At 43.7% G+C, this 16,516-nt stretch overlaps 13 protein-coding genes across 13 annotated transcripts, besides 26 other annotated features; 12 read left to right on the top strand and 1 right to left on the bottom strand. All coding sequences in view use genetic code 2, as the record gives it.

Moving 5' to 3' along the window:
* Positions 1 to 72, top strand: a tRNA (tRNA-Phe).
* Positions 73 to 1,019, top strand: an rRNA (s-rRNA).
* Positions 1,020 to 1,088, top strand: a tRNA (tRNA-Val).
* Positions 1,089 to 2,650, top strand: an rRNA (l-rRNA).
* Positions 2,651 to 2,725, top strand: a tRNA (tRNA-Leu).
* A 2-nt stretch (positions 2,726 to 2,727) lies between these two features.
* On the top strand, positions 2,728 to 3,682 carry ND1 (NADH dehydrogenase subunit 1). The gene has a single exon. A coding segment is annotated over exon 1 (955 nt).
* Positions 3,683 to 3,751, top strand: a tRNA (tRNA-Ile).
* Positions 3,749 to 3,820, bottom strand: a tRNA (tRNA-Gln).
* Position 3,821: 1 nt separating this feature from the next.
* Positions 3,822 to 3,889, top strand: a tRNA (tRNA-Met).
* On the top strand, positions 3,890 to 4,937 carry ND2 (NADH dehydrogenase subunit 2). The gene has a single exon. A coding segment is annotated over exon 1 (1,048 nt).
* Positions 4,938 to 5,003, top strand: a tRNA (tRNA-Trp).
* An 8-nt stretch (positions 5,004 to 5,011) lies between these two features.
* Positions 5,012 to 5,080, bottom strand: a tRNA (tRNA-Ala).
* Position 5,081: 1 nt separating this feature from the next.
* Positions 5,082 to 5,154, bottom strand: a tRNA (tRNA-Asn).
* Positions 5,155 to 5,188: an origin of replication.
* Positions 5,186 to 5,247, bottom strand: a tRNA (tRNA-Cys).
* A 5-nt stretch (positions 5,248 to 5,252) lies between these two features.
* Positions 5,253 to 5,318, bottom strand: a tRNA (tRNA-Tyr).
* A 13-nt stretch (positions 5,319 to 5,331) lies between these two features.
* On the top strand, positions 5,332 to 6,900 carry COX1 (cytochrome c oxidase subunit I). The gene has a single exon. It carries the CDS (start codon positions 5,332 to 5,334, stop codon positions 6,898 to 6,900), a length of 1,569 nt encoding a protein of 522 aa, YP_007316885.1.
* Positions 6,873 to 6,941, bottom strand: a tRNA (tRNA-Ser).
* Positions 6,942 to 6,944: 3 nt separating this feature from the next.
* Positions 6,945 to 7,012, top strand: a tRNA (tRNA-Asp).
* A 1-nt stretch (position 7,013) lies between these two features.
* Positions 7,014 to 7,697, top strand: COX2 (cytochrome c oxidase subunit II). Its single transcript has one exon. It carries the CDS (start codon positions 7,014 to 7,016, stop codon positions 7,695 to 7,697), a length of 684 nt encoding a protein of 227 aa, YP_007316886.1.
* Positions 7,698 to 7,719: 22 nt separating this feature from the next.
* Positions 7,720 to 7,784, top strand: a tRNA (tRNA-Lys).
* Position 7,785: 1 nt separating this feature from the next.
* Positions 7,786 to 7,992, top strand: ATP8 (ATP synthase F0 subunit 8). Its single transcript has one exon. The coding sequence runs from the start codon at positions 7,786 to 7,788 to the stop codon at positions 7,990 to 7,992; it is 207 nt and encodes a 68-aa protein (YP_007316887.1).
* Positions 7,947 to 8,627, top strand: ATP6 (ATP synthase F0 subunit 6). The gene has a single exon. It carries the CDS (start codon positions 7,947 to 7,949, stop codon positions 8,625 to 8,627), a length of 681 nt encoding a protein of 226 aa, YP_007316888.1.
* Positions 8,627 to 9,410, top strand: COX3 (cytochrome c oxidase subunit III). Its single transcript has one exon. A coding segment is annotated over exon 1 (784 nt).
* Positions 9,411 to 9,478, top strand: a tRNA (tRNA-Gly).
* ND3 (NADH dehydrogenase subunit 3) lies at positions 9,479 to 9,824 on the top strand. Its single transcript has one exon. A coding segment is annotated over exon 1 (346 nt).
* Positions 9,825 to 9,889, top strand: a tRNA (tRNA-Arg).
* Positions 9,890 to 10,186, top strand: ND4L (NADH dehydrogenase subunit 4L). Its single transcript has one exon. The coding sequence runs from the start codon at positions 9,890 to 9,892 to the stop codon at positions 10,184 to 10,186; it is 297 nt and encodes a 98-aa protein (YP_007316891.1).
* ND4 (NADH dehydrogenase subunit 4) lies at positions 10,180 to 11,557 on the top strand. Its single transcript has one exon. A coding segment is annotated over exon 1 (1,378 nt).
* Positions 11,558 to 11,626, top strand: a tRNA (tRNA-His).
* Positions 11,627 to 11,685, top strand: a tRNA (tRNA-Ser).
* Positions 11,686 to 11,756, top strand: a tRNA (tRNA-Leu).
* A 6-nt stretch (positions 11,757 to 11,762) lies between these two features.
* On the top strand, positions 11,763 to 13,568 carry ND5 (NADH dehydrogenase subunit 5). Its single transcript has one exon. The coding sequence runs from the start codon at positions 11,763 to 11,765 to the stop codon at positions 13,566 to 13,568; it is 1,806 nt and encodes a 601-aa protein (YP_007316893.2).
* Positions 13,569 to 14,093, bottom strand: ND6 (NADH dehydrogenase subunit 6). Its single transcript has one exon. The coding sequence runs from the start codon at positions 14,091 to 14,093 to the stop codon at positions 13,569 to 13,571; it is 525 nt and encodes a 174-aa protein (YP_007316894.1).
* Positions 14,094 to 14,162, bottom strand: a tRNA (tRNA-Glu).
* Positions 14,163 to 14,167: 5 nt separating this feature from the next.
* Positions 14,168 to 15,308, top strand: CYTB (cytochrome b). Its single transcript has one exon. A coding segment is annotated over exon 1 (1,141 nt).
* Positions 15,309 to 15,372, top strand: a tRNA (tRNA-Thr).
* Position 15,373: 1 nt separating this feature from the next.
* Positions 15,374 to 15,441, bottom strand: a tRNA (tRNA-Pro).
* Positions 15,442 to 16,499: a D loop.
* Positions 16,500 to 16,516: the final 17 nt, after the last annotated feature.

Here is a 16,516-nt window from a genome sequence, read left to right on the forward strand (position 1 = left end):
GTTTATGTAGCTTAAACCTACCCAAAGCAAGACACTGAAAATGCCTAGATGGGTTCGCACGCCCCATAAACAAATAGGCTTGGTCCTGGCCTTTCTATTGACTCTTAGCAAGATTACACATGCAAGCATCCCCATTCCGGTGAAGACGCCCTTCCCATCAACATGACCAGAAGGAGCAAGTATCAAGCACGCCCATGCAGCTCAAAACACTTTGCCCAGCCACACCCCCACGGGAGACAGCAGTGACAAACCTTTAGCAATGAACGAAAGTTTAACTAAGCTATGCTATGCCAGGGTTGGTCAACTTCGTGCCAGCCACCGCGGTTATACGATTAACCCTAGCCAATGGAAACCGGCGTAGAGGGTGTTTTAGATCTAGTCCAATAAAGCTAAACCCCATCTAAACTGTAAAACCCTAGCTAACGTAAAATAAACTACGAAGGTGGCTTTATAATTCCTGAACACACAATAGCCAAGACCCAAACTGGGATTAGACACCCCACTATGCTTGGCCCTAAACCTCAATAGTTAAAATAACAAAACTATTCGCCAGAATACTACAAGCAACAGCTTAAAACTCAAAGGACTTGGCGGTGCTTCATACCCCCTAGAGGAGCCTGTTCTGTAATCGATAAACCCCGATCCACCCCACCCTCTCTTGCTTAGTCTATATACCGCCATCTTCAGCAAACCCTGATGAAGGCTACGAAGTGAGCGCAAATGCCCTTCCCCGCAAAAACGTTAGGTCAAGGTGTAACTTATGAGACGGTAAAAATGGGCTACATTTTCTACTTCAGAAAACCCCACGATAGCTCTTATGAAATCTAGGAGCCCAAGGAGGATTTAGCAGTAAATTAAGAATAGAGTGCTTAATTGAACTAGGCCATAAAGCACGCACACACCGCCCGTCACTCCCCTCAAATATATTTAAGGAATAACTTAACTAAATGCCCTAACATTTATATAGAGGGGATAAGTCGTAACACGGTAAGTGTACTGGAAGGTGCACTTGGATAAATCAAGGTATAGCTTAATATAAAGCATCTGACTTACACTCAGAAGATCTCAACATTGCTTGGTGACCTTGAGCTAACACTAGCTCCAAGCACAACAAACACTAATATCAAACCCACATGTATACCAAACCATTAACCCATATTAAGTATAGGCGATAGAAATCTTAACCTGGCGCTATAGATACAGTACCGTAAGGGAAAGACAAGAAAACCACCCAAGCACAAAACAGCAAGGACTAACCCCTGTACCTTTTGCATAATGAATTAGCCAGAAACAATTTCACAAAGAGAACTGAAGCCAAATTCCCCGAAACCAGACGAGCTACCCAAAAACAGCTGAAAGAGCGCACCCGTCTATGTGGCAAAATAGTGGGAAGATTTCTGGGTAGAGGTGACAAGCCTACCGAGCCTGGTGATAGCTGGTTATCCAAGATAGAATCTTAGTTCAGCCTTAAGTTTACCCACAGAATAACCCAATCCCCCTGTAAACTTAATTGTTAGTCTAAAGAGGGACAGCTCTTTAGACACTAGGAAAAACCTTACATAGAGAGTAAAAACCCCCGTCACCATAGTTGGCCTAAAAGCAGCCACCAATTAAGAAAGCGTTCAAGCTCAACATTAACCACCTAAAAAATCCCAAACATACTATTGAACTCCTTAAATCACATTGGATTAATCTATCACCCCATAGAAGCAATAATGCTAGTATAAGTAACATGAACTCTCTCTCCCTACTGCATAAGCCTAAACCAAACCAAAACCCCACTGATACTTAACAGCCCAGTACTAACAAACACAAACAAGTCCATACTACTCTTACTGTTAATCCAACACAGGCATGCTTTTAAGGAAAGGTTAAAAAAAGTAAAAGGAACTCGGCAAACTTAGCCCCGCCTGTTTACCAAAAACATCACCTCTAGCATTACTAGTATTAGAGGCACTGCCTGCCCAGTGACACACGTTTAACGGCCGCGGTACCCTGACCGTGCAAAGGTAGCATAATCACTTGTTCTTTAAATAGGGACTCGCATGAATGGCAACACGAGGGTTCAGCTGTCTCTTACTTTTAACCAGTGAAATTGACCTATCCGTGAAGAGGCGGACATGAAACAATAAGACGAGAAGACCCCATGGAGCTTCAATTTACTAATGTAGCTAAGAATCGTATAAATCCACGGACTCTAAAACTTCTATGCCTACATTAAAAATTTTGGTTGGGGCGGCCTCGGAGCACAAACAAACCTCCGAGTGATCCACGCCAAGGCCTCACAAGCCAAAGCGAACTAATATTCACAATTGACCCAATAATTTGATCAACGGAACAAGTTACCCTGGGGATAACAGCGCAATTCTATTCTAGAGTCCATATCAACAATAGAGTTTACGACCTCGATGTTGGATCAGGACATCCTAATGGTGCAGCAGCTATCAAGGGTTCGTTTGTTCAACGATTAAAGTCCTACGTGATCTGAGTTCAGACCGGAGCGATCCAGGTCGGTTTCTATCTATTCCACATTTCTCCCTGTACGAAAGGACAAGAGAAATAAGGCCCACTTCACAAAGCGCCTTCACCATATAAATGACTTAGTCTTAATTTACCAAAATATTACACACCCTACCCGAGAACAGGGTTTGTTAAGATGGCAGAGCCCGGTAATTGCATAAAACTTAAAACTTTACATCCAGAGGTTCAACCCCTCTTCTTAACACCATGACCACAATAAACCTCCTACTCCTTATTATATCCACACTAGCCGCCATGGCGTTTCTTACACTCGTTGAACGAAAACTACTAGGATATATACAACTACGCAAGGGACCTAACATTGTAGGTCCCTACGGACTACTACAACCATTCGCCGATGCAATAAAACTCTTCACTAAAGAACCCCTAAAACCCTCAACATCCAGTACTATCCTTTATATCACAGCACCCGCCCTAGCCTTTTCCATTGCTCTCCTCCTATGAACCCCCCTCCCTATACCCAACCCTCTAATTAACTTTAACCTAGGACTCCTATTTATCCTGGCCACATCCAGCCTAACCGTCTACTCCATCCTATGATCTGGGTGGGCATCAAACTCAAACTACGCTCTAATCGGAGCCCTACGAGCCGTCGCCCAAATAATCTCATACGAAGTTACCCTCTCCATCATCCTATTATCAATCTTACTAACAAGTGGCTCATTCAACCTCAACATACTCATTACAACACAAGAACACCTCTGACTCATCCTGCCATCATGACCACTAGCTATAATATGATTTACCTCTACACTAGCAGAAACAAACCGAACCCCTTTCGATCTTATAGAAGGCGAATCAGAACTAGTATCAGGCTTCAACATTGAATATTCCGCAGGCCCATTCGCCCTATTCTTCATAGCCGAATACATAAACATTATCATAATAAATGCCCTAACAACCACAATCTTTCTAGGCACATTCTACCCCACTCACTCACCGGAACTATTCACAACATCCTTTACCATTAAAACACTCCTCCTAACTTCACTATTCCTATGAATCCGAGCAGCGTACCCCCGATTCCGCTACGACCAACTCATGCACCTACTATGAAAAAGTTTTCTCCCACTTACACTGGCACTCCTCATATGAAGTACCTCAATACCCATCGCAATCTCCAGCATCCCCCCTCAAACCTAGAAATATGTCTGACAAAAGAGTTACTTTGATAGAGTAAACAATAGAGGCCCCAATCCTCTTATTTCTAGGATTACAGGCATCGGACCTGCTCCTGAGAATCCAAACTTCTCCGTGCTACCCCTCACACTCCATCCTACAGTAAGGTCAGCTAAACAAGCTATCGGGCCCATACCCCGAAAATGTTGGTCACATCCTTCCCGTACTAATCAACCCACTAGCCCAACTCATTATCTACACTACAGTAATCACGGGTACACTCATTACAATACTAAGCTCACACTGATTCCTCGCCTGAGCAGGCCTAGAAATAAACATATTAGCCTTCATCCCAACCCTAATCAAAAAAACGAATGCTCGCTCCACAGAAGCCGCTACCAAGTACTTTCTAGCACAATCTACCGCATCCATAATCCTCATAATAGCAATTATTTCCAACAACTTATTATCAGGACACTGAACAACAACAACAACAAACTACACCAATCAATTCCCACCCCTAGCAATAACAATCGCCCTTACCATAAAACTAGGGATAGCTCCTTTCCACTTTTGAGTCCCAGAAGTCACCCAAGGAACACCCCTAACCTCTGGCTTACTCCTCCTCACATGGCAAAAACTAGCTCCAATCTCAATCATATACCAGATCCACCCATCAATCAACACCCACATTCTACTGATCCTCTCAACCCTATCCATTGCAGTAGGTAGCTGAGGAGGCCTCAATCAAACACAACTACGCAAGATCCTAGGGTACTCTTCAATCACCCACACGGGCTGAATAATAATAACACTAACATACAACCCAACTATCACAACCCTTTATTTAATTACCTATATCACCTTAACAACTACAATATTCCTAACTCTCAACCTAAACTCAAGCACTACAACTCTCACACTATCTAATACCTGAAACAAATCAACCCACCTAATACCACTAATGACATCCACCCTCTTATCCCTGGGAGGCTTACCCCCTCTAACTGGCTTCCTACCCAAATGGGTCACTATTCAAGAACTCACAATAAACAATAACTTTATCATCCCAACTATCATAATCACCATAACTCTGCTCAACCTATATTTCTACATACGCTTAATCTACACCATCTCCCTAACACTACTCCCCACGTCTAACAACACAAAAATAACATGACAATTCGAAAACACAAAACCCACACTCTTCATCCCTGCACTCATCACCATCTCCACCCTCCTACTACCAATCTCCCCCCTAATTCTATCCATTCCCTAGAAATTTAGGTTAGACAAGACCAAGAGCCTTCAAAGCCCTTAGCAAGTAAAATTACTTAATTTCTGAAATACATAAGGACTGCAGACACCTACTCCGCATCAACTGAACGCAAATCAATCGCTTTAATTAAACTAAGCCCTTACTAGGTCAATGGGACTCGAACCCACAAAAATTTAGTTAACAGCTAAATACCCCAACCAACTGGCCTTGACCCACTTCTCCCGCCGCGGGAAAAAAAGGCGGGAGAAGCCCCGGCAGAAACTTAAAGCTGCTCCTTCGAACTTGCAATTCAATGTGAAAATCACCTCGGGGCTGGTAAAAAGAGGGTTAGACCTCTGTCTTTAGGTTTACAGCCTAATGCCTACTCAGCCATTTTACCATTTCTTCCACTCATGCTCATCAATCGTTGGCTGTTTTCAACAAACCACAAAGACATTGGAACTTTATACCTGTTATTTGGTGCATGAGCCGGAGTTACAGGCATGGCCCTAAGTCTTCTCATTCGAGCCGAACTGGGTCAACCCGGTAACCTACTAGGCAATGATCACATCTACAACGTCATTGTAACGGCCCATGCGTTCGTCATAATCTTTTTCATGGTTATACCTATTATAATCGGGGGTTTCGGAAATTGATTAGTGCCTCTAATAATTGGCGCTCCTGATATAGCATTCCCCCGTTTAAACAACATAAGTTTCTGACTCCTTCCCCCCTCTTTCCTACTACTAATAGCATCAACCGCAGTAGAAGCCGGTGCTGGGACAGGTTGAACAGTGTATCCTCCTTTGTCAGGGAACTTTTCCCACCCAGGGGCCTCCGTAGACCTAGTCATCTTCTCTCTTCACCTAGCGGGCATTTCCTCCATCCTAGGGGCCATCAACTTCATTACCACTATCATCAACATAAAACCCCCTGCAATATCCCAGTATCAAACCCCTTTATTTGTCTGATCAATCTTAATTACAGCAGTCCTCCTACTTCTCTCCCTACCAGTCCTAGCCGCCGGCATCACTATACTACTAACAGATCGCAATCTCAATACTACTTTCTTCGACCCTGTCGGAGGAGGGGACCCTATTCTATACCAACACCTATTTTGATTCTTCGGCCACCCCGAAGTCTACATCCTCATTCTCCCCGGGTTCGGAATAATTTCTCACATCGTAACCCACTACTCTGGAAAAAAAGAGCCGTTCGGGTATATAGGTATAGTCTGAGCTATAATATCAATCGGTTTCCTAGGTTTTATTGTGTGGGCCCATCATATGTTTACAGTAGGCATGGACGTAGACACACGAGCCTACTTTACTTCTGCCACCATAATTATTGCAATCCCTACGGGCGTTAAAGTTTTCAGCTGACTTGCCACACTCCACGGGGGCAACATTAAATGATCCCCTGCAATACTCTGAGCCCTAGGCTTTATTTTTCTATTCACCATGGGGGGCCTGACCGGCATTATCCTGGCAAACTCATCTCTAGACATTGTACTACACGACACATACTACGTCGTTGCCCACTTCCACTATGTTTTATCAATAGGAGCCGTCTTTGCCATTATGGGAGGCTTTATCCACTGATTCCCCTTATTTTCAGGTTATACATTAGACCAAACTTGCGCTAAAGCCCACTTTATTATTACATTCATGGGTGTAAACCTAACCTTTTTCCCACAACATTTCCTGGGCCTATCCGGAATACCCCGACGCTACTCCGACTACCCCGATGCCTATACCACATGAAATATCCTATCATCAATGGGTTCCTTTATTTCACTAACAGCAACAATCCTGATAATCTATATAATCTGGGAAGCTTTTGCCTCAAAACGCAAAGTACTACTAACCGAACACCCCTCCACTAGCCTAGAATGATTAAATGGATGTCCCCCACCCCACCACACATTTGAAGAACCAGCCTATATTAAACTAAGCGAAAAAGGAGGGAGTCGAACCCCCTAAGACTGGTTTCAAGCCAGCCTTATAGCCCCTATAACTTTTTCAACAAGATGTTAGAAAAATTATTTCATAGCTTTGTCAAAGCTAAATTATAGGTCAAACCCTATATATCTTACATGGCTCATCCAGTGCAACTAGGCCTACAAGATGCCACATCCCCTGTCATAGAAGAACTAATCACTTTTCACGACCAAGCCCTTATAGCCATATTTTTAATTAGCTTTTTAATCTTATACGCCCTATCCTCAACACTCACAACAAAACTAACCAACACTAACATCACGGACGCCCAAGAAATAGAAACTATCTGAACCATTTTACCCGCGGTTATCTTAATCCTAATCGCCCTCCCATCCCTGCGCATCCTATACATGACAGACGAAATCAATAACCCCTCCTTTACTATCAAATCAATCGGACATCAATGATACTGAACCTACGAGTATACAGATTACGGGGGCTTAATCTTCAACTCTTACATATTACCCCCCTTATTCCTAAATCCAGGTGACCTTCGACTTCTAGAAGTTGACAACCGAGTGGTCCTCCCAATTGAAGCCCCAGTCCGTATAATAATCACATCTCAAGACGTACTACACTCATGAACTATCCCCACACTAGGCCTAAAAACAGACGCAGTGCCTGGACGCCTGAACCAAACCGTATTTACAGCCACACGACCAGGCGTCTATTATGGACAATGCTCAGAAATTTGCGGCGCAAACCACAGCTTCATACCAATCGTCGCAGAACTGATTCCACTAAAAATCTTTGAAATAGGACCTGTGTTCACCCTATAACCCCTAAAACACTTTGCAGACCCACTGTACAGCTATTCCAGCATTAACCTTTTAAGTTAAAGATTGAGGGCATGCTCTCTGCAGTGAAATGCCCCAACTGGACACATCCACATGATTCACTATTATCATAGCAATACTTCCCACACTATACCTTATCACACAGTTAAAACTGCTAAGCATAAACTACTATCAACCCCCCCTCACAAAAAACCCCAACTTACAAACCCACAACACCTGTTGACGGCCAAAATGAACGAAAACCTATTTACCTCATTCTCAGCCCCAACAATCCTAGGACAACCAGCCACAATCCCCATCATCATATTCCCCACACTACTAATCCCGACCTCTAAACATCTCATTAACAACCAACTAACCACCGTTCAACAAAACCTCATCAAACTTATCCTAAAACAAATAATAGCACCCCACAACGCTAAAGGACAATCCTGATCTCTAATACTAATATCCTTGATCACCTTTATTACCATGACTAACCTCCTAGGGCTCCTGCCTCACTCATTTACGCCAACCACCCAACTTTCTATAAACCTAGCCATAGCAATCCCCCTGTGGGCAGGCACGATCATCACTGGCCTCCGCTTTAAAACTAAAAACTTCCTAGCTCACATACTACCACAAGGTACACCCACACCCCTTATTCCCATACTAGTAATAATCGAAACCGTTAGCCTACTTATCCAGCCAATAGCCCTAGCCGTACGACTGACTGCTAACATCACAGCCGGCCATCTATTAATACACCTAATCGGAAATACTATGCTAACACTATCAACCATCAACCTCTCCACCACCCTACTCACTTCTGTACTCCTAATACTACTGACCATTTTAGAGATCGCGGTTGCCCTAATCCAGGCCTACGTCTTCACACTCTTAGTCAACCTGTACCTACACAACAACACCTAATGACCCACCAACTCCATGCCTACCACATAGTTAAACCCAGCCCTTGACCACTAACAGGAGCCCTGTCAGCTTTTCTATTAACATCCGGCTTAATTATATGATTCCACTTTTACTCCACCGCCCTACTAACACTAGGCCTGCTAACCAATGTACTAACCATATATCAATGATGGCGTGACATTATTCGAGAAAGCACCTACCAAGGCCACCACACAATACCCGTCCAAAAAAGCCTCCGATACGGAATAACATTATTTATCATCTCAGAAGTCTTCTTCTTCGCCGGCTTCTTCTGAGCATTTTATCACTCAAGCCTCGCCCCAACACCTCGCTTAGGGTGTCATTGACCACCAACAGGAATCACCCCCTTAAACCCCCTAGAAGTACCCCTTCTAAACACCTCCGTACTACTCGCATCAGGAGTCACGATCACCTGGGCTCACCACAGCCTCATAAACGGTAATCGAAAACAAACAATCCAAGCCTTACTTATTACAATTCTACTAGGCACCTACTTCACCCTGCTACAAATCTCGGAATACTTTGAAGCACCCTTTACCATTTCCGACGGTATTTATGGCTCAACATTTTTTGTCGCTACAGGTTTCCACGGACTTCACGTTATCATCGGATCTACATTCCTCCTCATTTGCCTTATTCGCCAATTATTCTACCACTTCACACCAAGTCACCACTTCGGCTTTGAGGCCGCCGCCTGATATTGACACTTTGTAGATGTCATTTGACTGTTCCTTTATATCTCTATTTACTGATGAGGGTCTTACTCTTTTAGTATAATTAGTACAATTGACTTCCAATCAATCAGCTTTGACAATATTCAAAAAAGAGTAATTAACCTGATACTAGCCCTAACAGTCAACACCCTTCTAACCGCACTACTAACAATTATCATATTCTGATTACCCCAACTTAACTCCTACGCAGAGAAAGCTAACCCTTACGAATGCGGGTTTGACCCCCTGAACCCCGCTCGCATCCCATTCTCAATAAAATTTTTCCTAGTCGCCATCACTTTCCTATTATTCGACCTGGAGATCGCCCTACTACTATCCCTACCATGAGCACTCCAAACAGCAAACCTTCCAACAATAATCAAGACATCCATCATATTTATTATCATTCTAGCTCTCAGCCTGGCTTACGAATGAACTCAAAAGGGGCTAGACTGAACTGAGTTGGTAAGTAGTTTAAACAAAACAAATGATTTCGACTCATTAAATTATGATAACCATACTAACCAAATGACCCCTACCCACATAAACATTACATTAGCATTCACCATTTCACTTCTGGGCATACTGATCTACCGCTCACACTTAATAGCATCTCTCCTCTGCCTAGAAGGAATAATAATGTCGCTCTTTATCATAACTGCCGTTATAGCCTCAAACGCACACTCCCCCCTGATCAATATTATACCCATCATTATGCTAGTATTTGCCGCTTGCGAAGCGGCAGTGGGCCTCGCCCTACTAGTTTCAATCTCCAACACATATGGACTAGATCACATCAACAACCTGAGCCTGCTCCAATGTTAAAAATAGTTATCCCCACAACTATACTACTACCAACAACATGACTCTCCAAAGACAGCACAATCTGAATCAATTTAACCACACACAGCCTAACCATCAGCCTTATCCCCCTACTATTTTTTAACCAAACTGACAACAACCTCCTCAGCCACTCAATCCACTTATCTTCCGACCCACTAACAACACCCCTCCTAACATTAACTGCCTGACTACTACCCCTTATAATCATAGCAAGCCAGTACCACCTACATAACGAACCCCCCTCACAAAAAAAACTCTACCTTTCCATAATAATCTTTCTACAAATTACCCTGATCCTAACATTCATGGCCACAGAACTAATCATATTTTATATCCTGTTCGAAACCACTCTCATCCCAACCCTTATTATCATCACTAAATGAGGCAACCAAGCAGAACGTCTCAACGCAGGTTCATACTTCCTATTCTATACCCTAACCGGCTCCTTACCACTGCTTATTATATTAATCTACACATACAACAAGACAGGCTCATTAAACACCACATTACTAACACTCACAGACCAAAAACTAACAACCACTTGATCCCATAACCTTACCTGACTAGCGTGCATAATAGCCTTTATAACAAAACTACCCCTATACGGCCTACACTTATGGCTCCCCAAGGCCCACGTCGAAGCCCCCATTGCAGGCTCAATAGTACTTGCCGCAGTACTCCTAAAACTAGGCGGCTACGGAATAATACGGTTTACCTCTATCCTCAACCCCCTAACAGAATATATAGCTTACCCATTCCTCATACTATCCCTATGAGGCATAATCATAACGAGCTCGACCTGCCTTCGACAAACAGACCTAAAATCACTTATCGCATACTCCTCCGTAAGCCACATAGCCCTAGTAATTGTAGCCTCCCTCATCCAAACCCCCTGAAGCTTCTCCGGTGCAACCATCCTTATGGTTGCCCACGGACTCACCTCTTCTATATACTTCTGCTTAGCTAACTCGAACTACGAACGCACTCACAGCCGCATTATACTGTTATCCCGAGGACTCCAGATCCTACTCCCACTAATAACTTTCTGATGATTCATAGCAAGCCTCACCAACCTTGCCCTACCACCCACCATCAACCTAATTGGGGAACTCTTCGTAATCGCAGCTTCATTTTCCTGATCCAAAATTACCATAATCCTAACAGGACTTAACATACTAATCACAGCCCTCTACTCTCTCCACATATTCACCACAATACAACGAGGAGCGCTCACACACCATATAACCAATATAAAACCCCCCTTCACGCGAGAAAATACACTAATATTTTTACACCTTGCCCCAACTATTCTCCTATCTCTCAACCCCAATACCATTCTAGGACTTACTCCTTGTAGACATAGTTTAATCAAAACGTTAGACCGTGAACCTAACTATAGAAGCCCACCACTTCTTGTTTACCGAGAAAACCTGCAAGGACTGCTAACCCATGCTTTCGTATTTAAAACTACGACTTTCTCAACTTTTAAAGGATAACAGCTATCCATTGGTCTTAGGAGCCAAAAACATTGGTGCAACTCCAAATAAAAGTAATAACCATGTACACTTCCATTATACTAATAACCCTCGCCTCCCTAGCCCTTCCAATTTTTGCCACCCTTGTCAACCCCAACAAAACACACTCATACCCAGACTATGTGAAAACAACTATAATATATGCCTTCATCACCAGTCTTATTCCAACAACCTTATACATCTTCTCAAACCAAGAAACAACCATCTGGAGCTGACACTGAATAATAACCCAAACATTAGACCTAACACTAAGCTTTAAACTAGACTACTTTTCCATAATGTTTATCCCAATCGCACTATTCATTACCTGATCTATCATAGAATTCTCACTGTGATATATAAGTTCAGACCCAAACATCAACCAGTTCTTTAAATACCTCCTTATCTTTCTAATTACCATATTAATCCTTATTACCGCTAACAACCTCTTCCAGCTCTTCATCGGCTGAGAAGGTGTAGGAATTATATCTTTTCTCCTAATTAGCTGGTGGCACGCCCGAACAGATGCCAACACAGCAGCCATCCAAGCAGTACTATACAACCGCATCGGCGACATTGGCCTCATTCTAGCCATAGTGTGGTTCCTCCTCCACTATAACTCATGGGACTTCCAACAAATACTAGCCTTAAACCCCCACCCAAGCCCCCTTCCACTAATAGGCCTCCTCTTAGCAGCAGTGGGGAAATCAGCCCAATTTGGCCTCCATCCTTGACTACCCTCTGCCATAGAAGGCCCGACCCCAGTTTCAGCCCTACTCCACTCCAGCACCATAGTCGTTGCCGGGGTGTTCCTACTTATTCGCTTTCACCCTTTAATAGAAAACGACACATTAACCCAAAACCTCACACTATGCCTAGGAGCTATTACTACCCTATTCATAGCCATATGCGCCCTCACACAAAATGACATTAAAAAAATCGTGGCCTTCTCCACCTCAAGTCAACTAGGCCTGATAATAATTACTATCGGTATTAACCAACCATACCTAGCATTCCTACACATCTGCACCCATGCCTTCTTTAAAGCTATACTCTTTATCTGCTCCGGATCCATTATCCATAATTTAAACAACGAACAAGACATCCGAAAAATAGGGGGCCTATTTAAAACAATACCTCTCACCTCAACTTCCCTAATTATTGGCAACTTAGCACTCACAGGAATACCCTTCCTCACAGGCTTCTACTCAAAAGACCTCATTATTGAAGCCACAAGCACGTCATATACCAACGCCTGAGCCCTATCCATCACCCTCATCGCCACCTCTCTAACAAGCGCTTACAGTACTCGAACCATCCTCCTTACCCTAACAGGACAACCCCGCTTCCCGACCCTAACAAATATCAACGAAAACAACCCTGCCCTACTAAATCCAATTAAACGCCTTACAACAGCCAGCATAATTACAGGATTCCTTATTACCAACAACATCCCCCCCACCTCACTCCCCCAACCAACAATACCACTCCACCTGAAGCTTTTAGCCCTATACATAACTGCCCTAGGCTTCATTATCACCCTAGACCTTACCCTCATAACCAACAAATTAAAAGTAAAGACCCCACCACAAGCATTCAAATTCTCCAACATACTAGGCTACTTCCCCACCATCGCCCACCGCATAATTCCTCACCAAAACCTACTCATAAGCCAAAACTTAGCCCTTCTCTTACTAGACTCTATGTGACTGGAAAAATCAATACCCAAAATAATCTCACAAACACATATCACCGCCTCCACAACAGTAACCGCTCAGAAAAGCATAATCAAGCTCTACTTCCTCTCTTTCCTCATCCCCCTCGCCCTAACTCTGCTCCTAATAGTATAACCTATTACCCCGAGTAATCTCAATCACAACATATACACCAACAAATAACGTCCAACCAGCAACTACCACTAACCAACGCCCATAATCATACAAAGCACCCGCACCAATAGAATCACTCCGAACTAACCCCGACCCCTCTCCCTCAAAAACTACCCAATTACCCATATCATTAAAACCGACTATCACTACCACCTCATCAAAATCCAGAACCCACAAAACCAACCCCACTTCCATCATCAGCCCCACCAAAAAACATGCTAAAACCTCAAACCCTGAACCCCATGTCTCAGGGTACTCTTCAATAGCTATCGCCGCGGTATAACCAAAAACAACCATTATACCCCCCAAATAAATCAAAAACATTACTAAACCCAGATAAGCCCCACCGTAATTCAAAATAATTATGCAACCAACCACACCACTAACAACCAATGCTAGCCCCCCATAAATAGGAGAGGGCTTGGAAGAAAAGCCTACAAACCCCATAACTAATATCACACTCAATGTAAACAGAACGTATGTCATTGCTTTCATATGGACTCTAACCATAACCAATGATACGAAAAACCATCGCTGTATTTCAACTACAAAAGCACCTAATGACCCCAATACGCAAATCTAATCCCATCATAAAAATAATCAATCACTCCTTTATCGACCTACCTACCCCATCCAACATCTCCATCTGATGGAATTTCGGCTCACTTCTTGCAACCTGTCTAATTCTACAAATCATCACAGGCCTATTCCTAGCAATACACTACTCACCAGACACCTCCTCTGCCTTCTCTTCAATCGCACACATCACCCGAGACGTAAACTATGGCTGAACCATCCGCTACCTCCACGCTAACGGCGCCTCCATACTATTTATCTGCCTTTTCCTGCATGTAGGCCGAGGCCTCTACTACGGCTCATACCTTCTCTTAAAAACCTGAAACATTGGCATCATACTACTGCTTATAACCATAACAACAGCCTTCATGGGCTATGTACTCCCATGAGGCCAAATATCATTCTGAGGGGCAACAGTAATCACAAACTTACTCTCAGCAGTACCGTACATCGGAACTAACCTCGTTCAGTGGGTCTGAGGCGGACCCGCCATCGACAACCCAACTCTAATACGATTCTTCACCCTACACTTCATCCTACCATTCGGTATCGTCGCCCTCACAATCGTACACTTACTATTTCTACACGAAACAGGATCAAATAACCCTTGCGGAATCTCCTCGGACCCAGACAAAATCACCTTCCATCCCTACTACACAACTAAAGATATCCTGGGCGTAGCCCTCCTTCTCCTTGCCCTAATAACACTAACACTATTTTCACCCGACCTTCTAAATGACCCGGACAACTATACCCCAGCCGACCCACTAAATACCCCCCCACATATCAAGCCAGAATGATACTTCCTATTCGCATATGCAATCCTACGATCCGTCCCTAACAAACTAGGAGGCGTACTAGCACTCTTCCTGTCAATCCTCATCTTAGCAGCCATCCCCATACTCCACAAATCCAAACAGCAAAGCATAATATTCCGCCCACTCAGCCAATTCCTATTCTGACTTCTAGCCACAACCCTACTAACCCTTACCTGAATTGGAAGCCAACCAGTAATCCAACCTCTTACTACTATCGGCCAAGTAGCATCCATAGTATACTTTTTAACAACCCTAGTCTTAATACCACTAGCCGCCCAAGTCGAGAACAATTTACTCAAATGAACCTGCCCTTGTAGTACAAACTAATACACTGGTCTTGTAAACCAGAAATGGAGCACCTCCCCAGGGTAATCAGAAAGGAAGCACCCAACTCCGCCACCAGTACCCAAAACTGGCGTTCTAACTTAAACTACTTTCTGTATCTTATGTTGTACAAGCCCCACAGTACAACCTTAGCACTAGCTAACTTTTAATGCCACTATGTAATTCGTGCATTACTGCTAGCCAACATGAATAATATATAGTACTATATATGCTTGACTGTACATAAAACATACTTTTACATACTTACCCTCAATCCACAAATGGCATGCTTACAAGCAAGAACTCTAATGGATAACCCAACAGTAACACATGACATGTTCTTTCAAAGCCCATGCATTACCCTATGAATATCAACAGACCAAATCTGAATTAATCGTACAGTATTACATAATGTTATTTATCGGACATAGCACATACTATTCAGAAAATCCTCTTCACCACGGATGACCCCCCTCACTTAGGAGTCCCTTGTTCACCATCCTCCGTGAAACCAACAACCCGCTCGGGTAATACTACTCTCCTCGCTCCGGGCCCATACCTCGTGGGGGTAGCTACTGATGAACTGTATCCGGCATCTGGTTCTTACCTCAGGGCCATGGTCGTCAAGATCGCCCACACGTTCCTCTTAAATAAGACATCTCGATGGATCACGGGTCTATCACCCTATTAACCAGTCACGGGAGCTCTCCATGCATTTGGTATCTTTTATCTCTGGTCTGCACGCAACCCCATTGCAGTATGCTGACTCCCACCCCATCCCACCCTGAATGCGCCTGCCTTTGATTCCTAGTACATACCACCATTCATCGCACCTACGTTCAATATCCCAGTCCCCCGCGAAGTTATCAAGGTGTTATTTAATTCATGCTTGTAGGACATAATAATAACCACTTTCCCCCCCCCCGCGACAGAAGCAAGCCCCGTTTCCCATTCAAACCCCCCCACCCCCATCTCCAGCTTTTACCTAACCCGCTCTCGCCAAACCCCAAAAACAAGAGCCTCAACCCACCCAACTGGAGCTCGTATTTTCATCTTTCAGGTGTGCATAACTCCAACTGCCACCCCCTCAACTAATATAAATTTACTTCACCAAATACTCTTCATATCAACTTAGAAACCCCCCCCCCCCCAACCCGAAAGAAGCTACCACACAATTACACCCGCACTAGC

The sequence above is a fragment of the mitochondrial genome of Papio anubis (genome assembly GCF_008728515.1).
Source record: "Papio anubis isolate east mitochondrion, complete genome".
NCBI lineage: Eukaryota > Metazoa > Chordata > Mammalia > Primates > Cercopithecidae > Papio > Papio anubis.